The sequence below is a fragment of the Plectropomus leopardus genome, chromosome 1 (assembly GCF_026936395.1).
Source record: "Plectropomus leopardus strain MGB_pleo_1.0 chromosome 1, ASM2693639v1, whole genome shotgun sequence".
In the NCBI taxonomy this organism is placed as follows: domain Eukaryota; kingdom Metazoa; phylum Chordata; class Actinopteri; order Perciformes; family Serranidae; genus Plectropomus; species Plectropomus leopardus.
Window position 1 is genome coordinate 1,470,628 of NC_142176.1, and position 19,312 is coordinate 1,489,939.

Genomic DNA, 19,312 nt, shown 5'->3' on the forward strand with positions numbered 1-19,312 from the left:
GAAAACACGAGGTTGCATTTAAGGCTGGATAGGTGGAAACAGAGACTTTGGAAAAGGATGATGAAGGAACCGGCGTTCTCAGTTGCAACATGTAAAGTAAAACATATATATACATATATATCAAGGTCTACATACCTTTTGTGATTTCATCCGTGTGTGGGAACTTTCCCACTCACTATGTTTACATGAAAATATTCTAGTTTTCAATTAAGTTCAGAGCTTTTATTGTCAATAAAGGGGAAATTTGGTCTGCAGTTGGCAGCACAAAACAACTTAAAAATACAAAAAACAAAAAACCAAACTTGATTAAAAGCAGTCCCGATTAACGATAAAATTCCACCAAACTTCACTCAACCACCAAAAACAGCAATCAAAACACAGAAAGGTCAATTAAAGGATCAATCACAGTCATTTCCAAACAGAATCAGTCTTTAAGTGCTACAGAAACATCGCACTAAGAAATGTGCATGTTCGTTTTGTTGATTGCACAGGGCGGCGGCTCTTGGCACAGGCGATACAGGCGGTCGCCTAGAGCGCCACACGCTGGAGGGATGCCGCTGGTCGTGCTCAGAAAAAAAAAAAACGATAATAATTCTCTGCGCCCGTAAGCACCGTTTCTTCATGTTCTGCCTTGAAAATAACAAATGAACAAATTAAGAAAGAAATAATCGTAAAGTAGACGCTCCTGTTGTTTCTCATCATTGACCTGCTGACCAGCTGCACCGTGAGACCTGACGGCGCTGCGGACTGAGAGACAAAGTCGGGGATGAGTTACTGACGCTGACCTCAGGTCAGAGAGGGAGAGAAGCCTGACTGACACATGTCAGCAGGGGGTTATCAGTTATCTACCTTTCTATTTATTTTTTCATAAAAAAGGTCTAAACCTTCAGGTGCGCAATTTATAAAACTAACAATAGAGGAGGAGGAAAAGAGATTCAAATACAGACGTATGTCGTATTTTATAACATAAAAAAGGATGTTTTATGTGAAGACGTTTCATTTGTACGAGCTATCTCAGTTAAAATCAAGCAAAGCTCGATAATGACGCTGTGATAGCTGCTGAGAACTGAGGGATGTTTATGAATCATCTGAATGTCAGGCCGGTAGTTTGTATAGTTCCTGCTGCTGCTTAGTGCTGCTCTTCCTATTCAGTAAGTACGTGAGACATTCTGGGGGAAACGCTGCATGGAGGTGGTTTTGCGGTGAGAAGGTGTTAGTGTGGATGTGGCCTTTGTTACTTTGCACAATGAGGCTCATTCCCTGTGAAGAGTGCGATTTGTTGAGTTTTCATAGTTAGCAGTCGCACTTTAAAGAACTCATCAGTCCCGACACTTCAGTGCTCTCAGTCGTTTTCTCGAAACACGAGCTCTGGTTACCATTTCACTTCTCAGCTGCAGCATTTCTTCCTCAGTGGGAATTTGGAAAGTCAGCGCGCCCATTATAGATGAATCCATAATGGCTGATGAAGGCTTGTGCCCGCATGAAGAGTCAGCATTTGGCCATTTGATGAACTCTCAGCGTAATAATGCATCGCACTGCATAGCTCCTAAGTGCTTAAAAGCAACATGGCCCATCCATCAAAAGTCATCCTCTTCATTTATGCATCTGAAAGGCTCCTCTCGCTCTGCTCCCGTCCTCAGGCTTCCTCCACAGCTCTCCAGACTCCCTGGCTGAGTCCTGGTTCAGGGCCAAACTCAGCCGCCAGCGCAGCTACAGCTCGGCGCACTCGTACGAGGAGTCCGACCTGGACCTGAGCCGCTCGCTGGGAATCCACGCTCTCATTGACAACATGGTCAGCTTCATCAGCGGCGACGTGGGTCTGGCTCCGGCCTTCAAGGAGCCGGAGGAGAGCATGTCCACCAGCCCACAGGCGACCATCCTGGCCATGGAGCAGCAGCAGAGCCGGGCCGAGGTGAGGGGGGCGGCTCTCTGTCCGGGACTGTCAGTGAATCATGAGTCACTTTTATTTGTGCAGTGCACCATGACATAAAACTCTATTCAACAACCGACACAAGGGACACCGAGATTTTTAACTTATTTATAACTGCTGTGACATGAACTTTAGATTTTTTTGCTGCAGTCATTCTCGTGTTTCTACTTCACACCAAGAATTGTATATAATATTCAATGACTGTTTGTCCTGTAACATCCTTTCAGAAACAAAGAACGATGCTGTGGAAATACTGAACTTTTCTTATTGAGATAGATTAAAAGAAATAATGCTTTCAGCCTCCTGCAGACTGAGATTTCAGCAGTTTTTTATAAGTTTAGTGCAGCTCCACTCTGCAAAATAGATCTAAATAAACTTTGGTACAACATCAGGTTTAATGTATGCAGACTGTACAATAACATCACCTCCTAAATCGCAGGCTGCGACCGACATTCATTAACATAAATACACAGGAACAAACCGGCGTCTGCGTGCGTGATCCGTGTTTGCTGCTGTAGTGGCGAGAGCAAAATGTGATCAGACAGAGCCCTCGCTACAGAAAGTCTTCCCCAGCTGGGCTCTTTTTGCAGTGTCTGACTCACAAGGCGAAAGAGATGTCTGCAAATCAGGAGACATTTCAAATATATGAAAAATTACATGAAACAGATGAGAGTCTGTGAGAGTCTGACGGCTGGGATGTGTTCTGGTGTCTGCAGCTGCGGTTGGAGGCGCTCCATCAGATCGTGGTGTTGATCTCGGGCATGGAGGAGAAGGGCAGCCAGCCCGGCGGCGCAGATCGATCCAGCATTGCCTTCCAGTCCTCCTCGCTGCTCACCTCCGTCAGGCTGCAGTTCCTGGCAGGTTGCTTTGGCCTCGGCACCGTCGGCACCGGCGGACTGAAGAGAGAGAGCGTGCAGCTGCATCACTATCAGGTATCAGGCTGATCAGCTGCTGAGGGAATTTTTTTACATTTTCAGCCTGTTTGCAGAAGTCGCTCTGGTTGTGTTTGAGCTCCAGATGAGTGATAATTGTTTTTATCTGCTTTATCCTCCTCTTTCTGCAGGATGGTGTCAAAGCAGCAAAGAGGAGCCTTCAGATGGAAATCCAGACAGCTGTTCATAAGATCTACCAGCAGCTGTCTGTCACACTGGAGAGGGCGCTGCAGGCAAACAAGCACCACATCGGTAACCGACGCTGCACCTGTACAGCTGCAGCAGTGACGCCACGATGATTTATTCACCTGAAATAATCCAGACTGTTAAACACACAAATCACTCACATGCATCATAAACTTCCTCAGCTGACGGCTTCACCTGAGAGTGAACCGGCGATCTGCTCCAACTTGTTTTTCAAAGTGATGGGGTGACTTTCAGAACAGGTTATTTTAGTTCTGTAGCGCCATTTAGGTTACTTGAGTCGCCTTAAAAGCACTGCAGTCGATCTGCAGCCGTCCATCACTTTAACAAACGATTATTGTGTATATATACAGACGAATCCATCAACTTATCGAGTAATCAAATACAAAATACTTTTGCTTTATCTGAAAAGCAGCAGTAAATATATTAAAGAGAAAATAAGACACTTCAATGATAGTTTAGTTTAATAGATAATGATAGATAGTTTAATTTTTCTTTTAGTAAAAATGCTTAAATTGCAACAATGAGTACGTATATATCTAAAAATAACTGTTGTAGACTACTAAAATACAAAATTATTTAATGAACTTCAGTTACAAGAAACTTAAATAAAGTAGCTACTGTCACAATAAAGATATTTGAAGTATTGCCATGAAAAAGTAAAAAAAACAAAACTATTATAATGTAGCTGTAATCTAATACGAAATACTTTTGCTTTATTTGAAAAGCATTAGTAAATACAATACAGTGATAATATAGTTAAACTGTCACCACTGTGCCTTTAAACCTGACTACTTATTTTGAATACATAATAATATATTATAATACACATTAGTTTTCAATACAGACATAATATTTAGATACAGAAGTATCCACGGTCACACCACCGAACGACGGTGCAGGTTTGTTTCTCAAGTTGTGAGAAACCTGAACTCCTCCTTCGACTCCAAAAGACTTGGCAGGATTTAAGAGCAAATTTTAACTCATGAATCTACCTTGAACCTTGAATGTGAGCTGGAAACAAACAAACAGCTCTCTAATTCACATATCACAAAGATTTGTAAGATGCACAGGTCGCAAAATGTGACTAAATGGTCTCAATCGGAGCTCTGCAGACACAAAAACACAAGCTTCACCTGCTCACAGTCTGCAAAACACAGAGTGCTGTACGAAGTGTTCAAACAAAGCTGTTTAGAAAATGATTTTTAGAAATCAGGTTATTGAGTTTTTTGAGGAATTGTTTCGGCTCTAAATTACAGCTTCAATCAGTCTGATGCTTTTGTTTCTCTCTCTCTTCTCCATCGCAGAAGCCCAGCAGCGCCTCCTGCTGGTGACTGTGTTTGCACTGAGTGTTCGCTACCAGCCCGTGGACGTCTCTCTCGCCATCTCCAGCGGGCTGCTCAACGTGCTGTCTCAGCTCTGCGGGACGGAGACGATGCTGGGACAGCCGCTCCAGCTGCTGCAGAAACCCGGAGTGTCTCAGCTCAGCACCGCCCTCAAGGTGGCGTCCACCCGCCTGCTGCAGATCCTCGCCATCAGCACCGGGTAAGAGCTCTAACGCTGGAGGAACGGAGACATCCAGGGTCCCCGCGGATCCTTAGAGTCTTACAGGGCCTTGAATTCATTAATCTAAAGATAAGGCCTGAATTAGTATGAAACTGACGTAAATTAATCTGTCAAAGGTCTTAAAAATGATCAGACATGGAAGGTTGGATTTCATGAATCTTTTCTAATGACGTTGCTTTGTAAAATCTCAAAATAGGCGCTAACATCTTTTTTTTGTTAAATAATTAAATTCCTTTTCTTAAACTTGTCATGAGGGGAATCCTCACAGTGGAGTCTCACCAGCAGACTGAGAAACACAGAAACAGGCAGTGAATGCCCGATATTCCTTTCTGGTAGCAAATCAAATCGATATTTTCATTAGAATATAATATGTTTGTTGCCTAACGCTGTAGGGACCTGGAGAAATGAGGACATCATCAGCTGTGTCTTTGCTTTGCAGGACGTACGCAGACAAGCTGAGTCCAAAGGTCGTCCAGTCGCTGCTGGACCTGCTCTGCAGTCAGCTGAAGAACCTGCTGTCTCAGGCTGGAGTCAGCCTCCTGTCCTCTGAAAAAGACCAAGAAGACAGCAAGCACGAGGACGGCGCAGACTCGGAGAAAAAAGACTTCAGAGGTAATAGAGCGGTGAAGGGACGACGAATTTTTGTAGGCCAACCCGGAAGTTAACATCGCTCTGGTTCCCTCGTCAAAAACCTGATGGGATTTTTGATCATCGCTCCAAATAAAACTAAGTCCTGTGACTCATTAACAACCTCCTTTTTAAGACGTGTTAAACCTTAAAAGTTCAAAATTGGGTTTATACTGAAGTATTTTATGTTGCAGAACGAAACGTCTTAATGTGTTATTTATAGCATTTTACCCAAAACCCAAAAAACCAGAGACTTTGAGACGAGGGGACCAGAAGTGCAAACACACTAACGGACTTCCATGTTTTTGGACTCATTTCTTCACGGCTCTGTAAAGGTCTCACTTCTCTTTGATGGAAAAAAATCTCCTAAATTCAGCCGTTGCAGTGACCTGATGAGGGAGCCACGTTTCCCTCGTGTGTCTGATCGCAGGCAGATCGCTGTATTTGTAACATTATTATATTCATATGAACAGAATTTTTTTTTTATTAACAGAATCTACAATCAAACACATTTACTGACAAATAATAGTAACGATAAATTACTAAATATAAATTGATTTGTTGAAGATTAAAAGACTAAAATGGTAATGTGAGACAGACATTTACAGTCAGATGATCATGAAACGACAGTTTTATTACATAATCTGTTACAAACATGAGACCATAATCATATTGCTTATTGAAGATCGCAACTGTCAACTGAACAAAACAAAAGATGCATGTGGAAATATAAGAAATGGATGTAAAACCAGGCAGTTTTTAAATGATTAAATCGTGTTTGTCTGAGCTCAGGGAGGAACTCGGACTGAAGCCAAAATGAGGAATGTTCTTTAAAGTAACGTTGCACAATTAATGAAGTATCACAATCAGGATTTTGGCTTCCCACAGATGAACATGATCGGCTGCTGACATTTAAGATGCTCTGCTTTTAGAAAACTTCCTAAACTCGCAGCAGCTCCGCTTTTGAAGAGCTGTCATGCGGCCGTGTGTGTTCACCCTGCAGCAGCAGCCCGAGAAAAACTTTCCCAAATGTTGCAACTGCAGACGGACAAAACTAAAATCAGATGTCACCAGCCATCACCAGCTGTTGTTTTGAAGTATTTTGGATTTGGGAGAGAACAAATCGTATTCAAAGAGTGCATGAGATGTGTGTCTGCGCAGCGGAGCAACACAAGAAACTTGTTAAACCACCTGAGAAAACACGACGTTGTTGAGTAACATGAACACACGAAGGCCATGAAGAAAACGTTGCTAATGTTCCCATACTGTTCATTTTTGTGGAGCATCAATTCAGATGTTTATAACACTGCAGCGCGTCACGGACTGCTGTCAAAACTTCATAAATAAATCAGTTTAAAAAACAGCGTATTCATGGGAGATGCACGGAGTTCAGGTGAAGAAGAACCTCGTTTTAAGTCTGATTAAGTCTGATTTTGATGCAAACATTTATTAATAAGCAGCACAAGGTAAAAAGTTAAAAGCTGTGTCGATTAAATTTGGGGTTAATAGTTTTACAGTTTTTACAGTTTTACAGTTTTATTTATACTTTGTTTCAGGGAATGCACTGTGAATAAGGTCCAGTTTATGTGGATGCAATGATTTGTACTTTAGCAGGAGCGTCGCACATGAAGAAAGTAAAAGCAGGGCTCTATTTATTTAAATGTAAAAGTTAAAAAATAAATAACGAAATAATGGTCATAAATAACTTTGATCTCAGTATTGTTAAAAATAGATGTGATTATCATTTATTCCATAAGATGTAATAAAGGGCCTGTAATGACGTTGTGTTGTCACTGTTGTGTTTTCCAGCGCTGATCCGTAAGCAGCACACCGCCGAGCTTCACCTCGGAGACTTCCTCGTCTTCCTCAGGAGAGTCGTGTCCTCTAAGGCCATCCAGTCCAAGATGGCGTCCCCGAAATGGACCGAAGTTCTGCTCAACATCGCGGCGCAGAAATGCTGCTCAGGTACAACCAGCTCATTTGACTCAACACAGAGAAATATACCGAATAAAGAACAATACTGAGAAATACCAGTTATATAAAACGAAGGTGGGGAAAGGAATCCAATATTTGTATTTTAGAGGAAGTTTGGAGGAAATATTGTGAATTTCAGTGAAGGATGTCGAGCTCAACTGAGGACTTTTGGCTGTTTATTTTTTAACTACACCAGCTCAGGAGTGTCAACGCTCAGGCACCTCCAGCTGCTGGAGGAGGCGTGGCTTCATGGAGGCCGACTGTTTGTTTTCTTCCTGTCCAAAAGTAAAAAAGATTTATACACAATCAGTGACTACGTTTGGGACAATAATCACTTATAAGAGGGATGAGCTCCTGTGTGGCATTTTATTCTCAACATCTACAAATATAAAAACAAAATACTTATTTGAAATTTAGCTGCCAGTAAAGCAAATACAAGGAAATGGCTTCAGCTGGTCGCCACATCTGTCGAGAGCTGACATATGATTTATGAAATCTTCGTCACGGAAGGAATCACCTTTTCAATTAGGCTTCAGGAAACTCAATTTTTGGAAAAAAAAAGTTTTTTTCCCCAAAATGCCCTTCTTTAAAAAAAAAAGATAACTGTATTTTTATGTCTATTCATTAATTTGGTTTTATTTATTTTTATTGTTTTAAATGTTGAATACCCCATTTCATAATTGTTTGTTTGCGTTTTTTGTTGTTGCTTTCAGTGTAAAAAAAAAAAAAAAAATCTGGAAAATGAAGGTGATTGTTGCTAAATAGCAAAACCAAATAAACAAAATGTCAAAAAAAGAAGAAGAAAAGAAAAACATGACTGAGACATTAACCCTCGGCGGTTGCTGATTTTAGGCGTCCCTCTGGTGGGAAACTTGCGGACTCGGCTCCTCGCGCTGCATGTTCTGGAGGCCGTGCTGCCTGCGTGCGAGGCCAACATGGAGGATGACCAGATGACACAGGTTAGCCGCTCTCTTAGATCCGTGTGTGTCCTCAGTGAGGGTCCGTGCGCTGACGCAGCTTGTTCTCCTGCAGGTGGTGGAGCGTCTGTTCGCTCTGCTTTCGGACTGCATGTGGGAGGCTCCCGTCGCTCAGGCCAAACACTCGATCCAGATCAAAGAAAAGGTTCAGGAGCTCAAACTGCAGGTGAGAAAGCAGCCGCTCTCCTCTCCCACCTGAGCGTGTTTGTTTGGGTGACCGACGGTGTGTTTGATCCGCAGGGAGAGTCGGAGGAGGAGGACGAGAACCTCCCCATCCAGGAGGTGTCCTTCGACCCGGAGAAGGCTCAGTGCTGCGTGGTGGAAAACGGCCAGGGGCTGACGCACGGCAGCGGGGGGAAAGGCTACGGCCTCGCCTCCACTGGGATCTCCTCCGGATGCTACCAGTGGAAGGTACCGCGTCGAATTATCGTATCTTCAGGGCTTGTTTTCATTCTGGTTAAATCTGTTGCAGACACGGGACGATATGAAAATGTGATTATCCTATCGTGATTCACAATACTGTCAGATAATCAGACGTGCTTAAACATTTAAATGGCAATAAAACATTCTGAAAACACTTATTTAGAAACAAATATTATCTAATTAGAGAAACTTCAAAATAAAAGTTGCATCAGAGAGGCGACACATCTTTTTTGTCAGCAAAAATAAAAAAACGACTAAAATGCCATGCTATTTAACTAGTTTTTTATTCTTTTATTTACCACAATTAGCGGTAAAATGATACATTTCCAAGTTGTTTGGTCTATATATCATTCATTTCCCAAAGCTCAACATGATGTCCTTAAATGTCTTGTTTTGTCCACAACCCAAAAATATCGAAATATTAAGTCACCGAGGACGAATAAAACCAGGAAATCACATTTGAGAAGCTCGAATCACAGAATGTTGAATGTTTTTTTCTTTAAAGTTACAGAAGCTGATTATCAAATTAGTCAACAGCTAATAAAATATCTTTGTATACTGGACTCAAAGTAAACTGTGACCTCTGTGTGCCGTTACACCCCTAATCATTACATTAGTATTATTCAGTTATTTATTATCTTTACATGTGGCATAAAAATGATAACAACACTGCTGTCGTTGCTGAGTCTGCAGTTCTTTGTACGTTTTGGCACTATTTTAACGGAGCTTTAAATATCTTCTTTTTATGTCGTCTGTCTGTTATGGTTCATTTCACGTTTCGTTTCTTTTGTAGTTTTACATCGTGAAGGAGAACCGTGGCAACGAAGGCACGTGTGTGGGCGTCTCACGCTGGCCCGTGCACGACTTCAACCACCGGACCACGTCTGACATGTGGCTGTACCGAGCGTACAGTGGGAACCTGTATCACAACGGGGAGCAAACGCTGACGCTCAGCAGCTTCACTCAGGGAGACTTCATCACCTGCGTCCTGGACATGGAGGCCAGGACCATCTCCTTCGGCAAGAACGGAGAGGTGAGAGACGTTCGCTCAACGTCTGAGACCGCGGCAAACTCAGACTACCGTTATATTCACGTGACACGGAACAATTTATCATGTTTGTGTAAATATTTGTTTTATATTTTTAGTTATTGTGATACTCGTGTTCCTCGTACAAACTCAACGCCAGAAATCACCATGTGAAAAATCCCACACTGACCACAGAGGAATCATTACTCTGCACAAGGACAGTAAAGGGATAGTTTGGGTCTTTTGAAGCAGTATTTTATGAAATATTTATGCACAGACGGTGTATTACAGACAGCAGATGTCTGTCAATACGCCTCCATTTTCAGAATCAGATTCAGAAATACTTAATTGATCCCCGGGAGGGAAACTGCGGTTCGTTACAGTCGCTCTGATGGCAGCGTAGAGAATTATAGTAAGTAGAAATAAGCACCAACACCAGTGTATAAGAATATAAAATAGAAATAGAAATACAGTAAGAGCAAACAATCGACACAGCGGTTAAATATTAAAGTATTTAAAAAGGCATAAGAACATAAATGTGTTTACACATAAGCAAAAATACCACATAAGCAAAAATACCATTACAAATATACACAAAAATATACAACGTGTAACATGTCGAATATAGCCCGCATTCAAGAGTAAAAGAATAATGCACATTTGAGTAATTGCATAGAGGAATGCTGTGGTTGAAACAGAAATATTGCAGTGAATACAGTGATATAAAGATTTTTTGCACCTTAAAACCATATTGCATATCTATCTCGATTACAAATACTAAAGCCACTGAAACTTAAAAAGGAGTAGGAAGAAGTATTTAATCCTACCACTTTATATACATTTACATCCTACATAAACTACTCCCAGTTTTGTGTAAAACCCATTACAATACAAACTGTTCTCCTCTTTTTTATGTACAACGCAATACGATATACAATATAAGCAATATAAACACCCACACTAGCAAATAATATTTAGATAATAATAATATTTAAATCCCTGTAAACAGACACATGCATTTTCATTTATTCACACAACAGAGATCATCAATAAAAGAGAAGCGGTGTAACCTCCTCAGGATTTTTGGCTCATCACTAAAAGTTCACTTGTGACTCCACAGGAACCAAAATTAGCCTTCGAGGACGTCGACGCCACAGAGCTCTACCCCTGTGTGATGTTTTACAGCAGTAACCCCGGAGAGAAGGTAAGAAACGAAGCACAATTCAGCAAACTTGTCCTGTGTGTGTGTGTGTGTGTGTGTGTGTGTGTGTGTGTGTGTGTGTGTCCCTTTTATAGCAGTCTGTGTTCCCTCTCTAAATTCGGATGCTTTTTCGGGTCAGTGAACGCAGCACAGACAGACCTCGTCATGAGATCTTTTTTTTCTTTTGAGTTTTCAGGTTTTTTTCAGCCGGCAGAGTAAACAGTTACGTTCCACTTGCACTGCGCCTGACTTTCTGCTGCTCCGTCTGTGCCCAGAGTACACTCTGTGCTCCGAGAGTGAAAAACGGAACAGTATACGTATTCCAGCAGCGCTCGTGATAATCGGTCCATAAAGATAAAATCAGTTTGTGGCAGCAGATATTTTAATCTTTGCAGGCCACCGCAAATAAATAAATGTGCGGGAAACTTTGCTACTTATCGTTGTACTGAACTTGATTTTTCAAAAAATCATTCTTAAATTTAGTGAAAAAATCTAACGTGAAAAGGTCTTGAACAGCATTAAATGTAAGTGTCATAGCTGTAGACGCCCTGTGGTGTTTTCAGCGATGATTGATCTGCATTGTCTTCTTTGCTCTAAATACAGTAAATAAATGATACTAACAAACAGACACAGTCGCTCTCCAAGTAAATCTTTATTTGCTGCAACACACATTTAACTCTTGAGTCAAAAATGTCAGAAGATGTGAGCGTGAGATAAAGTGAGGGTGTGTTTTTTTCTTCCTCTGAAGCTAAATCTCTATGACGTTGTGTTGGTTTTTATGCAGACTTAAGTTTAAAAACTGCTGTTTTTCAGTAAATCTTCTATCTTTTGTAAGTCTTTTTCAATTAATGTAAATGACCATGTTTGAGATAAGAAAAGGTTATCATTTATCAGTCCCACAGTGGGGACATTTGCATCGTTACAGCAGCTTTGAGGTACAGGATAATCAGCAAAATAACAATACAATGGTAAAAAATTATTACAAAAATAAACGATATTAAACGATAAAAAAACAAGGTGCAAAGTGTAGTAAAAAAAAAACAAGGAAAATAGTAACACAAAATTACAAGGTGCCAACTCAACAGTCAACAAAAAGGTAATGTTGTCTCTTATTGCTTATTGTTTATTTGTTGTATTTATATTTGTATATTCTGCGTATTTTTGTCCAGGTGAAGATCTGTGACATGCAGATGCGGGGAACACCTCGAGACCTGTTACCTGGTGATCCGGTCTGCAGCCCCATGGCCACCGTCCTGGCCGAGGCCACCACGCAGCTGATCCGCATCCTCCATCGCACCGACCACTGGACCCACCGCATCAACAAGACCATGATCGAGCGGCTCCACAAGATCAAACCCTGCTTCAGAGAGTCGGCCGGCGCCTCCGGCAGCGGCGGGGGTCAGAGGCTGAAGAAGAGCCGCTCGGTGCAGAGCCGCGAGGAGCACGACGCCCAGAGAGAGAGCCAGGAGACGCCCGCGAGGACGGAGGAGGAGAGGGGACGCCACGGACGGCAGCACGGCCTCGGGGAGCTGTCGGAGCACCACCTGAGGACGCTCTGCACGGAGGTGTGGCCGGTGCTGGCGGTGATCGGAGGGGCGGACGCGGGTCTGCGTGTGGGCGGGAGGTGTGTGCACAAGCAGACCGGGAGGCACGCCACTCTGCTGGGCGTGGTGAAGGAAGGCAGCACCTCGGCCAAGGTGCAGTGGGACGAGGCTGAGATCACCATCAGGTAACGGGGGAAAGTTTAGTGTGGTGACTTTTTTCTTTGTGTGTTTGCGTAAACTAAACTGACAGCTCGTTAGCCGTCAGCTTGTCACGATGATTACGTTATTAACTCATCGTATGACATGACTCGATCATTGATGACCTTGATGTGTTTTTTTTACATCAAAATAACAGACATGAGTAAAAAGGTAATCTCAAAGTCCCAAACAAAATGTTTATTCACACTGATGTACATACAAACTCAGTTTTATGTTTGTTAAAAATATTTCTTGAAAACTGTTAATTAATTTATTTAACCTTTATAGAAACTGTCCTGAATATGGCAGGCAGCAAGAAAAGTTACAGAAAAACAACCTGGAAGAAAAATACAAGATCAAAGTATACATCTCGATACTGTATATATATGTATATATCTATATATAGTCTCTCTCTCTCTCTTGCTATATATATATATATATATATATATATATATATATATATATATATATATATATATGCATCTGTATATCAGTGTCAAAATAACTTGTGGTGCGGTACAATATATCGTCCAACAACAGTAGTCATGGTGACAGGCGCCCAGTTCACATTTATTTTGATTTTGACATTATCAGCCATGTGCAGATTTCTGCTGTTGCTGCTGTTGGGTAAAAGCTTCTTGTTTATGTGAAATAACTCCTTTTGTGGGGAAACAAAATCTTCTTGAGTCCTGCAGAGGAGGATGAGATGACAGTTGGTGCAGCAGCAGTGCTCTGCATGGCGTTGTGTTCTGGGTATTTGTGTTTTAGGATGCTGGTCATCAGCAGGATGACCACATGGCTGATAAACTGTATTTGAAACACAGATGAATGTTTCCTCACTGCCTGTGTTCACCTCTGACACTCTGCACCAGCCTCTTCATCACTCTTTCACCTTTCATTTCCCCTCACTCTGATTTTGTTCTCACGTCACTGACTCGCTCTTTTCTCTCATCAATAATCCACTTCTCCTCTGCATGACCCTGAAAATCAGAGATACTCAACTTGCTTTGTTTGGAGGCCACTTTTGCGAAATGACAGGAGGCCAGGGGCCAGACTCAGCAGCCCCATACATGTTTCTAAGATTTTAGGACATTTCTCAGACATTAGGACGTCTTCTGGATTTTAGGATTTCCATTTCCAGGATTGTAGGATGCTTCTAAGATTTTAGGGCATTTCTTGCATTCCAGGCTGTTTATAGGATTTGAGGACAATTATCGGATTTTAGGAAAATTTTTCAGTTGTAGAAAGTTTCTTGGATTTTAGGACACTTCTCAGATATTAGGACATTTTTAGGATTTTAGGACATTTCTTGGATTTTAGGCTGTTTCTCTGATTCTAGGACATCTGAAGGAATTTAGGACGTTTCTAGGATATTGGAACTTTCTCTGGATTTTAGAACATGTCTGGTATTTTAGGACATTTCTAGGGTCTTCCTAAAAATTCTTGGAGAATCGGTGTTAAGCCACTGCGGCTCAAGTTTATGAAACAGTCTGCCTGAGCATCTGAGGGACGCCACTTCAGTGGACATTTACCAAAAACAAGTAAACTTCAATACATATCTTTTTAGCCTGGCTTTTACATATTGGTGCTTTGTCATCTGTTGCCTCTGTTTTTAAGTCTCACCTTTGGTCTTTTTTTGTACTATTTTATCTCATTGTTGTTAGTTCTTTGACTTTTATTTATTACTTTTTAATTTTTTTCCTGTTTCTTTTCTGTACTGATGTCTGGGCTGCATGATTGTATGAAAGGGCTTTATAAATACTGTGTGACTTGATTTACAGTGTTTCTAAGATTCAATGAAATCTCCAAGTTTTAAAACTATTCTCAGATTTTTGAAGATATCTAGGATTTTAGGACATTTGTAGGATTTTAGGACCTATCTGTGTCCTCTGTTGGGGGTGTGGGGGATCCTTCTCTGGCTCTTTTTTTGATCAACAAGCTCTATTTTGAAGCTGTTTTATGTCTCCGACACCTTATGGGGACTAAAAGGACAAAAACAATTCACAGTGTCAATCACTTTACTTTAATTGTGAGTTAGAAAACGGGGGGGCAGCACCCTATCAGGGTCCAGATTTGGGCCGCGTGTTGTAAGTTGAGTATCACTGCAGTAAGTCTTGGAGCGGCATGTTTTTGTTTCTCATTTTCCATCTTTTATTTGTCTTGCATGCCGTGCTCTTTCTCTCCTGCCCTCTCCCTCACTTTGTGTTTCCTCCCTTGTCTCTTTTCACTCTCCACTCCCTTCGATTAAAGCTTCCCAACTTTCTGGTCGCCTAGTGACACTCCACTATACAACCTGGATCCCTGCGAGCCGCTGCCCTTCGACGTGGCGCGTTTCCGAGGCCTCACCGCCTCGCTGCTGCTGGACCTCACCTACCTCACCAGCATCCACGAGGAAACCACCGCCAAGCTCAGCGCACGACGCCACGACAAGAAGCATCGCAACGCGGCCTCGACCGGGCACGAGCCGACCGGCACTGAAGACAAGGCGGAGAGTGAGGGGCACGGCCGTAATGAACAAAAGGAGACCACGGGAGCATCATCGGGAGCGGCCCCCAACACCACCACCTCAGACCTGCGCGTGTCCCACAGCCTGGACGAGGTGAAAGCACACGCAGCGCCCAACTCAAAGTCAGAGAGCGAGATCTCCTCTGTGGTCAGCGGGGGGGTGTGCGGGAACGAGGCCCTCTTCACTGCAGCTCCTCACACTCCTGCTGAGGGGAACAGGAAGAAAGGCCACGAGCACGGCTCCCGCAGCCACGAGCCCTCCCCCTCCTCCATCGCCACGCAGTCTGAAATCCACGCCGTGCAGCTGTCCTACCTCTACCTGGGCGCCATGAAGACCCTCAGCGCTCTGCTCAGCTGCAGCAAGTACGCCGAGCTGCTGCTCATACCAAAGGTACTGCAGTTTACTCGCACAGTGACAGTTTCATCACCAACATGCTCATCTGAAGGGAACAGTTAGACATTTTGTAAAATTTGCTGATTTCTTGCGGAGAGTTAGGTAGAAAACTGATGCTGCCCTCAAATCTGTCTGATAAATGTGAAGTTAGAGCCAGCAGCCAGTTATCTTAGCACCGAAAACCGCAAAGAGAAGACGACGAAGCTGAAAGCCAAAAGCCTGAAGCAGACTGCCAGCGTGAGCGTGCCACACATGGTTGTCAGCACAAAAATGGTTTTAGATGACTATATTGACTCTGTACCACCTTTTATTACAGTTTCAATGTCTTCATCTGTCACAAAGATCAGGAAATAAAAATACTCAAACTTTCCTGCGTAAAAGTGCAAAAAAAATGCTCCATTGAAACCCATTCAAACTGACATTTTTGATCCCACAGCCATCAGAGCAGAAAAACAGGACTTGTATTATTTCTGGGTGTCATTCTGGGCTTTTGACTCTGAATTTGTCATTTTGACTATTTTCCACCTGATGAGGTCATTTTGACCATATTTGGCATATGGAGGAAATACATGCTTTTTCCACTAGGTGACCTGTCACAGTCAATGTAGCTGCTGATCACGGACATATTCCAGACTGTCAGCAGCTACACTCACACACTGACATATCCCAGACTGTCAGCAGCTACACTCACACACTGACATATCCCAGACTGTCAGCAGCTACACTCACACACTGACATATCCCAGACTGTCAGCAGCTGCATAGAGGTTATTGTATTTATTTTTTTTTTCATCTAAAAACATAGTGGCGTCATGACAAAAAAATGGCATCAAAGGGTTAAAATTCTAAAAATTAATTAATATTTGATATTTATGATTAGGAATAATGGTAGTTAAAAAATAAACTCCTGCGTTTAAGTAGATAATCATATTAATGGACATATTTTTTATAGCCTGATTTTGAAAAGTGCGTTTTGTGCATGGAGCGGTCTGAGTGTGAGTATTTAATTAATTAAAAATCAGTGTTGCTGCTAATCATTGTCACATCCCAGGCTGCGATAATAAAAAAAAAAAAAAAAAAAAGATACTGAGCATGTAGCAGCAAAGTGAGTGTGTAATATTAAAATGGGCTCTAAGGGTTAATATAAATGGAATAATTAGAAGTAAATATGCAGACAGAATTTGTGGCTGATTCAGGTCCAGGTCAGATATTGTTCAGAATGTTGCTCACCTGTTTTCTGCTCTGACATCGAGGTGTTACCTGAAGCACCCAGCGGACACAACGCCGATCTGAACGCCGGCACCAGTGCGAGCACAGCTGCCACCTCGCCGGTCTGCCAGGAGGAAGTGGAGATGCGGGCGGCGCTGCAGTTCCTCATGCGCCATATGGTAAAGCGGGCGGTGATGCGCTCCCCCATCAAGCGTGCGCTGGGCCTGGCGGACCTGGAGCGGGCGCAGGCCATGATCTACAAGCTGGTGGTGAACGGGCTGCTGGAGGAGCCCAGCGGGGGGAAGGCCAAACCCGGTGAGAGCGCGTGGAGGTGCTGAGGCTGTGTTTTTTGGTGCTTTGAGAGTTAAATTAATCAGCTGCGTCTGTTTTCCCTCAGGAGTGAGGAGTGAGCCAGAGGGCGAGGGAGAGGGGACGGAGGGCGAGCAGCTGGCACAGACCCCCGTCACCACCAGCCCCTCCGCCTCCAGCACCACCTCCTTCATGAGCTCCTCTCTGGAGGACACCACCACCGCCACCACCCCGGTCACAGACACAGAGACCGTCCCCGCCTCCGAGTCCCCGGGCGTCATGCCTCTCAGCCTACTCAGGTCAGACGGCTGCACGTCCAGCTGCTGATCGTTGTTTCTCTTGTTTGATTACAGTTTTTTCTTCACTGCTTTTGGCTCATTTCTTCAAACAGGAAAAACATTCTCAAAGCTGCAAAATAGCCTCTGCCGTAAATAATTTTCTCATAGGAAAAGTCAGTGCCCCCAAAATTAATAGTCCAGAGAGATTCAGAATCTCTTTTCAAAGGTAGTCCTGGCAGAGACAGCAGCACACAGAATTTCACATGATAGAACAAGTAGAGTAAAAACTCAACCGCAACATTTAAAACAAGCAGCGTAAAAATTCAAACAGCGCAGACTACCATCTCCCACGCATCTGCCCTCCGTCTCACGCTTCTGGGCTCTGTCTCACACTCTCAAGACCATGAGGAAAATCTCAAAACACAGCGAGGGCAGAAGTGTTGAACAGTCATGTAAAAAAAACGACTTTGACTGTAGAACAGCTGAGTGTTTGACAGCCACAGCATTTCATTATTGCGGATCAAACAGCTGATGGTCTGACAGCAGTGCAAAAAAAAAATCATGGTAAGACTTTATTCCTTATCTCCCAGCCCTATGTCCCCGTCTTCAGTTGGACAAAGACAAACCAACCTTCTCATACAGATGGCTGTGCTGTGGTTTGTACAGAAACCTGAGTCAGTGACAAATATCACTGCAGCACGATACACTGATGTGAAGGCATTCGCAGTTTCTTGGAAGGAATGAGAAATTAAAATCATTTTTTTTTCGGGGGTTTGAATGTGCTGTTTTGAGAATTTTAATTCCCATTTGAGAAATGTGCCGAAGCAACAGAGAAAAACTGTAAACTGAGATGATTATTTTAACGCTTCTCCGTGACGTCACAGGCAAATGTTCTCGAGCTACCCGACCACCACGCTGGTTCCCACCCGTCGAGCTCAGACTCCTCCGGTGTCCTCGCTGCCGACGTCTCCGTCTGATGAGGTCGGCCGCCGGCAGAGTCTCACCTCCCCGGACTCGCAGCCCTCCAGACCGCAGAACAGGACCGGGACCTGTGAGTATGACAGACCACGATTCACATTGATGTGATCCCTGTGTCCCCGGGTGAAAAGCTTGTAAACCTACAGAAACTGCACAGTTTTTAGCTTGTTCACTGTATTTTTGAGTAAAAGTTAAACCAACAGAATAAGAATAATAAACTTAATTTGCACCTTTCGTACAAGAAATGAAGCCCAACGTGCTTTACAAGAAGGAACTTAAACACACCAAGAGCTTCACATCAAAACACGTAAAAGACATGATAAAACCTGCATGTAGATATAACATAATATCAGAGTAGAATACACAGAGTGCATCTTTAAATAGATAAAATTCACTTGGTAATACTAGTAAAAGTAAGATAAAATAAGCATAAAAGTTTAGTGAACAGAATGCATGACATAAAATGGAAAATAAAATATGACCCAATGACATTAATAATAAAATAAGCATAAAAATAGAGTAAATAAAATGCCTATAATTAAGGAAAATACAACATCTTAAAGATGTGCAGCAGTATGCAATAGAAGACTGTCCTTCATCACAGCTGGTTTCCCTCAGGATGATATTTATGAACTCTCACTTCGGCCTGATTCCTGATTGACAGCACAGTCGTGTCTTTTTATCTTCACACGCCTGCGACTGATTCAGAGTTTTCTTTTGTCCCTGAAATTTTAACAAGCTGCTCCGATCAATTACAAAGCAAATCCACAACCAGATCAATCAATCAGTGTCACCTGCTGAAGCCAATCGATAACTCCTGACACATCTCCGGGATTGATTGCTGATAACAGTAATCAGTGGAAAAGTGTGCACGGTCTGCAATACATACAAAGAAAGTGTCGGCATGAGAGGAACTTCTACTTAGTAAAATCTCAGGGAGGTATTTTGGTTTATTCATTTTTCATTTAAATTTTCACTGAACTTTGTGGAAAAGTTGCAGGGAACTTGCTTGTAGTTGATTTTGAAAGTTTCAGTT

The 19,312-nt window shown here is 42.7% G+C and overlaps 1 protein-coding gene across 5 annotated transcripts in view; it reads left to right on the forward strand.

Annotated features, from left to right (window-relative positions):
* herc1 (HECT and RLD domain containing E3 ubiquitin protein ligase family member 1) overlaps nucleotides 1-19,312 on the forward strand; it is an 84,193-nt gene that overhangs the window by 30,260 nt on the left and 34,621 nt on the right. For 4 of the 5 annotated variants that reach the window (XM_088077042.1, XM_088077193.1, XM_088077085.1 and 1 more), the window contains exons 26-41: nucleotides 1,641-1,912; nucleotides 2,647-2,862; nucleotides 2,994-3,114; nucleotides 4,374-4,611; nucleotides 5,072-5,244; nucleotides 7,069-7,224; nucleotides 8,086-8,192; nucleotides 8,266-8,376; nucleotides 8,451-8,621; nucleotides 9,427-9,666; nucleotides 10,781-10,864; nucleotides 12,031-12,590; nucleotides 14,854-15,499; nucleotides 16,756-17,026; nucleotides 17,109-17,319; nucleotides 18,183-18,349. In XM_088077042.1, the coding sequence (XP_087933168.1) occupies nucleotides 1,641-1,912; nucleotides 2,647-2,862; nucleotides 2,994-3,114; nucleotides 4,374-4,611; nucleotides 5,072-5,244; nucleotides 7,069-7,224; nucleotides 8,086-8,192; nucleotides 8,266-8,376; nucleotides 8,451-8,621; nucleotides 9,427-9,666; nucleotides 10,781-10,864; nucleotides 12,031-12,590; nucleotides 14,854-15,499; nucleotides 16,756-17,026; nucleotides 17,109-17,319; nucleotides 18,183-18,349 (3,744 nt within the window). The remainder of the gene's footprint in view (nucleotides 1-1,640; nucleotides 1,913-2,646; nucleotides 2,863-2,993; nucleotides 3,115-4,373; nucleotides 4,612-5,071; nucleotides 5,245-7,068; nucleotides 7,225-8,085; nucleotides 8,193-8,265; nucleotides 8,377-8,450; nucleotides 8,622-9,426; nucleotides 9,667-10,780; nucleotides 10,865-12,030; nucleotides 12,591-14,853; nucleotides 15,500-16,755; nucleotides 17,027-17,108; nucleotides 17,320-18,182; nucleotides 18,350-19,312) is intronic. The other variant, XM_088077130.1, reaches the window with a different exon arrangement.